Here is a 9,668-nt window from a genome sequence, read left to right on the forward strand (position 1 = left end):
AGAGTGACAAAACAAACTCTTCAAGTGGCCTAATTGCTGAAATATCTGCCATTATCTTGTAGCAGGAGGGTATGATAATAACCGTAAGAGAATGTGAAGCACTATTCTTTGATTTTAAAATCCAAAATCTTGTAAATAACCTTGTCAAATTGATAGCATTTTCAATGTCACTGAAAACAAGAGTCTGCTTGACAGTAGTTTAACTGTGTTGGACAATTTTAAAGCACTTAACTACTAAGCCTATATGCAACTTGTCAGGGCATGGATTTAGAATTTCCTGTCACTACAAATTTGTATGCACAATATAATAGACACACTTCATGGGCTTACAACTGGAGATTTTCATTAAATTTCACAAAGAAAAACTTTCACAAGGTCAACAAAAATAAAGAGTTCCTAATGATTTGATTTTCTTTACTTGGGGCAGTACGAGGTCGGTCACCTTGGACCCGATAATTCAACTGCATGTAAATTCTCTGTCGAGTCAACAAGCCAATCAGAACCAGGATGTGGTGCAAGTTCCACTTCCTGCCGGAGAACTTCTACCTTCTGCCACTCATCCCATCTTTCAGCCAAACCATCACCTTCAAGCATTCTCACCACTTCCGACATCTTAGGCCGATCCATTGGGTTGCTTTGTGTACAAAGCAATGCTACCTGGATCAGTTGCTCCACCTCAGCCTCCACATATTTGTTCTGCAGATCAGGGTCAACCAGCATTTCCAGTTTCTTCTCTTTGAGGAGTCCTTTCACCTGAAACAAGAACCTCAACAAGTTTAGTCATAGACTTAAAGATTCCTGCTAAAGGCACAAACACTTATTAGTCAGCTAGTGTTGTGATGTACAGATTAAAAAAATAACACATTATGGTACTCGTGTCATGTTCACATGTAAAGCAGGTATGACAACATACCCAGTCAAGCAACATGACATCGTCATCATTTGCGAGCCGAGCTAGATCAAAGGCACGTTGACCGGTGATTAGCTCCAGAAGCATGATCCCATACCCAAAAACATCAGTCTTTTCTGAAGACTTCCCTGTGGACAGGTATTCTGGAGCTATATGCCCGATTGTACCACGCACAGCAGTTGTAACATGTGTATCCTTGTAGTCCATAAGTTTAGCCAAACCAAAGTCTCCAACAACAGCCTCAAATTCTTCATCTAGCAATATATTTGCAGCCTTCACATCACGATGGATAATCTTAGGGTCACAATGATCATGCAAATACGATAATCCCCTGGCAGACCCCAAAGCAATACGTTTTCGCGTAGGCCAATCAAGTGGTGGTTCAGAAGGCGGTCGTTCTGATAAAATAAATTATTTTGTCAAGAGAATACAATACAAATTATACTTCTACCTTTTACAAAGTTACAGGAAAATAATATACAAGAATATGTTTTGTTATAAAGAGTAAGTTATGCCAGACAGAATGTTAACCAGTGAAAGACATTCTTGCATTATGCAATAATACCCTCCAAATTGAAGGTGAGAACATTTATGGAGTGAGAGATTTCAGAAGGCGTCACCTCTCAGGCATGATGCAACACTTCCATTCGCCATGTAGGGGTAGACAAGCAGTCTTTCAGTTGGTGTCATACAGAAACCACGCAATCGTAGAAGATTCCTATGCACTGCCATGCTAATCATCTCAACTTCGGTTTGAAATTGCAACTCCCCTCCAGGAGTACGCTCCTCCTTTAGCCGCTTAACAGCCACCAATGATCCATCTGCTAAGCGTCCTTTGTATACCTTACCAAATCCACCTCGACCCAGAATATTTTTATTGCTAAAACTGTCAGTTGCAACTTGTAGCTCTCGGAGGGAGAACCTTTTCAGTTGACCTAAGTGAACTTCAGGATCTTCTTCGGCTGCAATAAGTTTAAAAGCAAAGACGCTAATTATGGAGCCAAAAAATAAAACATGCAAGAGAAACCATAAACACGTGAGAGAGTAAGTAGGAGTTATGGACTTATGGTTGGGTATTTGAATACTGCTAACCTGGTACGTCAAAGAAATATTCTTGTGGCTTTCTACGGCGCCACCAGGCAAATGCAATGGCAGGAGCAGCAAATAGCAGAGCAGCACCAGCAGCTACACCTCCAGCAATTGCTCCAGTTGCACCATTTCCTCCTGAAGTTCCCATAAATTTGATTAATTTCCTTCATATGATCAAGACTATATTTAACACATAATTTAGGCCCTTCATTATTTAAATCACTTCAAAAAGAAAAAAGTACACAAATTTGTATCTATCATTCAGATCTAATTTCCAGGACAGTTTTTACAAAGAAAAGAAAATCTTCACAAGTTCTGGCATAAATATGATTAATTTCATTCAGACATACTTGACTTCAAATACCACAGATAATAATTTACAAAGGGACCAAAGAAAAGATGTCTACAATGCTGAATTAAATTTGTATAAAGACCAGAATGCTTAGAGACTAAATGTAGTCTCGTGCATACCAGTTTCCCATCAGAACTACTTAACCAAAATGTCTGACTAGTTAAGATGGGTTTTCCTCTTCTGCCCCTTTCTTGTCGGTACTTCAGTTTCTATAGCACAAATTCTCACTTACGTTGGATGGACAAACTAAAATCACCAATCGCAAAAAGCAAAAAAAAAAAAAAAAAAAAAAGCAAAACAATTTATCCACAGCAATTTAGAGAACCACCTGGAGCAGAAATTGGTGGTGGTGGAACAAATGGAGGCGGAGGGGAGAATGGAGGAGATCCAGGGCAAGGGCGTCCAGTTACAGGCCCGCAAAGATCTAAATTATTCGCAAAACTGTAAATTTAAGAAAAATATATTAGCAAATAGCAGCATGCTAAAACCACCAGCCAGTTAGATGGTGCACCACCTTAAATGAAATATACCTGATAGGCGTGAATAGAGAAAATGAACCATTATCTGGAACAGCACCTGAGAGACGGTTGTTTGACAGATCCCTACACACAGGTGAGACAAGAATTGAGCATAAGTAAATCTGTATATGCATTAGAAGGAAAAGGAAATGAATGAAAAGATATGGAAGACAGAAAGAATTATCTAAGTCAAGTCACAAAATAATTAGTGTACTTACAACACTTGTAGTGATGAGATATTAGTCAGTGACATTGGGATGTTACCAGTCAAGCTATTATTGTTGAGCCGACTATCCTTGCAAGAAAAACACAAAGGTGTACAGGAATGAGCTTCATTTTTGGTATAAGTAAATAATGGAGAATAAAACAGAAGAAAAGGCTACTGATTGAATCATCTTAATTTATTTATTTTTTGACAAGGAGAATCATCTTAATAAATTATTAAAATGTGGATGTAAAACATTTTCAACTTCGAGCCAGAACCGGCACTTCAGCTGGAAATGAAGGCGTCAGTTCAGAACCACGATAAAGAGCCTCAAAACATCCCCCCACCCCACCCCACCCGATAAACAGACTTGAAACACCTTTTGGACTAAACCATGTCAGTCAACGTTGGCAGTACTGCAATAGTTCTATAGTAAGTCCCAATGCAGTTAATGAGGTTTTATGTTGAGTCTGCATGATAGAACAATTTGGTACACTTCTTAGACAGTCAAGCCAAAAGAAAGAAGTTTGTGGAGCATTAAGCAAGAGAAACTTCAGCAGTGAAAAATGCAAGATGAAGCATCGGATTCTAAACTTCTTTTCTCTTCTAAAGGATCCCAACAAAGGAGAAAAATTGGACACCAATTACTAAACTCTGATTAATTTTACAATATCAGGCCCAAATATCAGACAAAGCATAGGCTTCTATTCTTTTCCTTTATATAAGGATTAGAACAAAAGGAGAAAATAAAAAAACTATGTAAGATCGGTTTTATGAATGATATCAGACCCATGAAGTCCTCAAATACCTTCTACCATCAAAACTTAGTGTGAAACATAATACTAATAGAGGTCATCTTATGTGAAACCTAGAAAAGAATTCAGGCTTCCTTTCCTTTCTCAACATGCCAGTAAGAGTAGGTCCATCTTGGTTGATGAAATACACATTTGGCATCACAATATCCACATAAATCTAATATAGAACAAAAATACATACAGGAATCTCAATTTCGACAGCTTGCCCAAGGAATCTGGGATGGGACCGACGAAGTTGTTCAAGTAGAGATCCAAGCTGACCAGATTTGTCAAATTCCCAAGATCACTCGGTATTAGACCACTTATATTATTACTGTAAAGCTCCCTGTGACAAGAAAACCAGAGAATGAGTCAATTCCACATATCATACCAATGACATCCCTAGGATAATGGGACAACCAAGATAATGAAGCAGAATCCTCACATCCATCAAAACTGGCATCAAGCGACAGTTAAAAGTCAACAAATGAGAAAGGTCTAGGAGTTCCAAGATAACAATTATAACTAGTTACCAATGTATATTTCATGGAGGTATTTCTTATATTTGGTTACAAGCACTTTTCTATATAAAACCTGTCATCCCATGTGCTGCAAAGGATCAGCTCGTCAAACATTTTATACAATCTATATAACTCATCGATAAAAATTAAACGTCTGTCATTACGTTAATTTCGAACTTCATCTAAACAGTGTGTATGCCCGGTGATTGTTAAATTCCATCAGCACTCTTGATGTTCTTTTTATATTGTTTCATTCTTGATGTGATTGTCACTTGCATACGCTTGGAAAATACTTAGCACACGTACTACACAAGCCTCAAGCAAATCTAGGCATCCATAGGAATATATTAATGTGTGAGCAGGATGAAGCAGTCACTAGGTAATAATTATACCCATCATTAAAACATTGTCCGATGCATGGTTATACATCATGTAATGCCCTGCTTCACCAGGTGCACATGCACATACTGTCTCTGTGAACTTCCATACAGTTGCAGCTTCAAAAGAGCATGGGTTACAATAAGAACTATGAAAGCCAGTTTGAGACAGAATATGACTATGGCACGTAGACAATTTAAGTGAACGGTATATTATTAAACTCCAAACTAAGCTTAACACTTGTACAAAATCTATGCTTAATTGAATCATGATTCAAACTCTTGGTGAAAACCAGAGTAGCATCTGTTATATGACCAGAAAACTTCAGATCTTCTCCTCCAAGATATCAACCTACCCTCATGCCATATCTCCTCTTTTTAAGTCTAGATTTTGCTTTACTTTTACAATGGACTTGTTTATCTTGTTTGTTTTATCCTATTCCATCATCCTAAATCGTGATTAGACTCTACCTATAACAAGGAAAGAGGGAATAAAGGATTTGATATGAGTTGAAGTTTGTCATTCCAAATTAAGAGTGCTTAGGGTACTGGCATTAGTAATGATATTTAGAATACTACTCTGTTTAAGAGTTGATAAAAAAAGTTAACGATTATATAGGGGAGTGTATGACAGAAATTTAAGTTCAACTACAATGTTTTCACAAGCAATTACAGACACTACTTTGCTACATAAGTTAATTCACTGCTAGTCTTATCCAAGTATCTGAGTTATTTAATTTACTAGTATGTAATGTGAAACAAATATTTAAATCTTTTTTTATGAAGTACACATTCAAATTTGTGTTGTTCAGGGAACACATCAACAACTATGCCATCGACTGCAACATCAAGTGAAACAAGAGATGGAGAGGAGAAAGTGTTCTCTGCTTGCTTTTACCACTTACAACAGCTTTGTTTTTATGCAAAAGTTAATACGCAAGCCACCTACAGTATTTTCATGCAGCAAATTCTAGAGGAAATATGAAAATCTTCAACATCGGGAAAAACCAATACACTTAATGCCAGTTTTCCAACTCTAAATTTGGAAAATAATTCCAAACATAGTTCATGAAGTGAGACTTACAAATACTGCAAATTCTTCAAAAGGCCAAGCTGTGGGACTAACAAACCAGATAAAGCTGCATTTCCTAAATCACTGGAAAGGTTGATCATATAACAAGTGTTATGGGAGCACAAACTGCAATTAGATTTGCTCACCACCACAAGAGAGTGGAATTGCAATCCATTCAAACGGAGGTAGACCAGAAAACAGATTCTTACACTCTTATAACACTGTTGTCATTGTTGCAGGTAACATGAAACCATGTGCAAGGATTAACAAGGGTTGGGTCCCAGCTCTGTAGCACATTGTTAGGATCTTGTAAATTGACGCGTAGACTGTGCAATGCATCACCTGTTCGTGTATTCATTTAGGAAAACATAGACAATTTTCGACCCCCTAAATGCGCATAAAAATTTAATCTATTGACTGAAAAAAACAGTTTATCAAGACTTTGGCAAACAACCAAATTAAATCACATCAAATTATTCAAGCTTGTATAGGAAACATAATGCACTAAGGTTGAATGGCAATGATAACTAAAAACTTTCACATTTAACTGACATTAAAACTAAACTGCTTGTCACAGTAACAGTGCAGGGAGCTCATTGTACATCTTGCTTACCCTTTTGGGAAAATTCAACAACTCACACATTAGTCAAATTCAAAATCCAATTTTGCACATACCCATTTCACTTTCAGCATATATTTTATTTCTAGTACGAAAAGTTTCGACATTTGAAACTCATCTCACAAAATAGAACATCAAATATAGACCTAAAATTAACTAAATGAGGATGATGGGCCCACAAACCTTCCATATTAGCATAAATGAGCTTAAGATGATGTACAACCAAGATTAGCCATACCACCAGTGATACCACCACAGTATCCTTCTCCATCACCTTCACCATCAAAATACTTTTTTTTTTTACAAATCAAGCAGCCAGCTGACTAAACAATCTCGTAGATCCAAGTAAAGCAAACTCAAAAAACCCAGCATTTACCCAAAAATTCAAGAAAACCCTACCCCTCATTACCATGAACCAAGATAAACACCCCACAAAGCTCAAAACCCAAGAATCGATCTCATCTCATAACCCAACAAAAAAAGATCAAATTTTTACGCTTATTTTCCAAGATTTTGCTACCCCTTTTATTCTTCACAGAACAACCCTTTTTTGTATTTCTCAGTTCAGTTTAACTCTTCTCCTTCTGATGATGAACCCCTTTTCTTTTCTTTTCTTTTTTTATCTGCTGCAACTTTTCACATTTTTGTACTGCTTCTCTTTCTCTCTCTACTGAGTTGTGTGTGCGCAGAGAGAGAGAAAAAAAAAGTAAGTGAGAGAAATTATTATCTTCTCTTTTTGGGCGTGTTAAGCTGCCCGAACGGTGCTTTGCCCGTCTGCCCGTAACCTTAAAACTCTAAAACGGCTTCGCGCTATCTTTGACTCCTGTCAACTTTTGACACTTTTTTCAAATTTTATTAAAAAGTAATTTATATATTCTTGCTTTTTTTTTATAAATGGCAAAATACATTAATATCAACCACCCTTAACCAAAACTAAGTAATAATAAAAATAAAAATAATAATAATAATAATAATATTAATTCAATTTTACATGTGATATTTAAAGATAATCAATAAAATGTACAACTATTTATATCAATCATTTTGAATTAAGGAAGTTGCTTCTGATAAATCTTGATGAAAATAAAAAGTAATTGATACTAGAAAAATAAACATAATTTATATTTCAATCAATATTAATATATATAATTAAATGAACGAACTTAAAAATATGATGAATTATCTATTAAATAGGTCGAGCACAAAAAAATAAAATATAAATTAAAAATATCTAATAGCAAAAGAATATTTTAGCATGTATTGAGTTGATCATCTAAAGTAAATTATAATTAAATATCTATATGAAATTTATCATAAGAAATTACCGATGTAATCAACATTCTCCTTAATACCCACTATCATAAGAATGCATAAACTTATCTTTAGTGTGCAAGTTTTTTTTTTTTTATAACCTTTGTTTTTTTAAAAAATAAAATAATTTAATCTTCTTCATTTTTAATCTATATAAAGTATAATTTAACATGATACAAAATTTTAAAACAAACTTTAAGACTTCATAATCTTAAACGTGGTTATAAATTTGTGTAGTAATTTTATAAGACTTTTGCATATTTTTCTCTAATCACATAATTATTTTCTTTTTTGGGATCATATTTTTTTGTGTGTGTTTTTTTATAAAAGGGATTTATATTAATATAGAGTATAATTTAATAGGACACTAAATTTAAAAACAAATTTTAAGACTTTATAATCTTAAACATGGGTATAAATTTGTGTTGTAATTATAAAAGACTTGCATATTTTTCTACAATCACATAATTATTCTCTTTTTTGATGGATTCATATATTATTATTTTTTGTGTTTTTTTTTTTAAAGGAACTCATGGCTAAATTAAAGTGTATTTATCGACAATCATTTTTCGAGTCATATATATTCGATATTTGATTAAGTCAAATATGATATATACAGTTACATTAAGAAATGATTATCCTAAACAAACTGAAAACATAATTATTTAAAGTGATTTCTTTACTTTCAAATTATATTTATTCAAAATTATTTTTAATTTTTTTTTTTAATATGAGTTAGGGATCAATAGAAAACAACACAACACATCTTAAATCATCTCATAAGAGTGATTAACCAAAGTTATCACCAATAACATGATTTTATTCACACTTTCTACTTTTATCAGAAAATAATAAAATTTATACATAATAATTTTTTTAGATTCAGATTTTACTCGTGAAATTATATTTAATTTAGCGCAGTTGTGATTTATAAATATTGGAAATTGTTTACACGTTAAAATGAGCATTATAAAGAACTTTTCCTTTTGAATCAATTTTTTTATTATTATTTTGCTTTGACATCATTATCTATAACTTGAAAACAAACTTCCTCTTTTTAATGCATGCTACATATATCCTTAATGCACAATTTATTGTAAATTACCTCTTTTGTTTTGTATACAAAGTGGGTTGCTGAAAAAGTGCAAATTCAGAAATTTTTTAAACACTAAAGTTAGATTAATTTTGACCCAAAAAAATGAAAATAAAGTAAGGTTGCACGTGTGGGTATTAGTAGTTAATTTTAAATAATTTTAAGTGGTCTAATTACAATTTTTTTAAAATACAACAAAGATTATCTTTAGCAATTAAATTAACTCTTGTGTACCTTAGCCCCAACACGAAAAAAAATATATATATTTCCCCAAATATAAAAATGTTGCTACTTAGTTGGAAAGTGACCTTTATTAATTTGTTGAGAAAAAGAAAGATATTTGGTTTGTGGGGAATTTACATCAAATATCCAAAAATGAAATCATGGGAAAGTGACAGGACAGTGTGAGCTTAAATAGGACCCCTAATATTTGTAGGTCCATAATTTCTTTTGTTATTTTTGATTTTCAATGGAGTTCGATATTCATATTGAAATCTGATTAATTTAAATTTTTATTTGGGAAAAGGGTCTGATATACCCCTCAACTTTGTCATTTAGAACTGATATACCCCTCGTTATAAAAGTGGCTCATATATGCCCTTACCGTTATACAAACGGCTCACATATACCCCTGCCGTTACAAAATGGCTCACATATACCCTTCATTTAACGGAAGTTAAAAAATTAGTTTTAAATTTATATTTATTACTTGTAATTTAAAAAAAAATTATTTAGGGGTATATATGATTTTTCTATCAAAGTTCAAGGTATATTTAATTTTTTTCATACATAAATTATTTTTTGACT

At 33.6% G+C, this 9,668-nt stretch overlaps 1 protein-coding gene across 1 annotated transcript; it reads right to left on the bottom strand.

The window, feature by feature from the left end:
* Positions 1-129: 129 nt before the first annotated feature.
* LOC107017629 (somatic embryogenesis receptor kinase 1) lies at positions 130-7,170 on the bottom strand. The gene is made up of 11 exons (XM_015217819.2): positions 6,641-7,170; positions 6,048-6,180; positions 5,851-5,922; positions 4,071-4,214; positions 3,088-3,159; positions 2,882-2,953; positions 2,680-2,792; positions 2,003-2,134; positions 1,531-1,872; positions 914-1,308; positions 130-753 (listed from the first exon to the last, which is right to left on the bottom strand). The coding sequence occupies exons 1-11, from the start codon at positions 6,738-6,740 to the stop codon at positions 439-441; spliced, it is 1,890 nt and encodes a 629-aa protein (XP_015073305.1). The 5' UTR covers positions 6,741-7,170; the 3' UTR covers positions 130-438.
* Between the last annotated feature and the right edge of the window lie 2,498 nt (positions 7,171-9,668).

This window comes from Solanum pennellii, chromosome 4 (genome assembly GCF_001406875.1).
Source record: "Solanum pennellii chromosome 4, SPENNV200".
In the NCBI taxonomy this organism is placed as follows: domain Eukaryota; kingdom Viridiplantae; phylum Streptophyta; class Magnoliopsida; order Solanales; family Solanaceae; genus Solanum; species Solanum pennellii.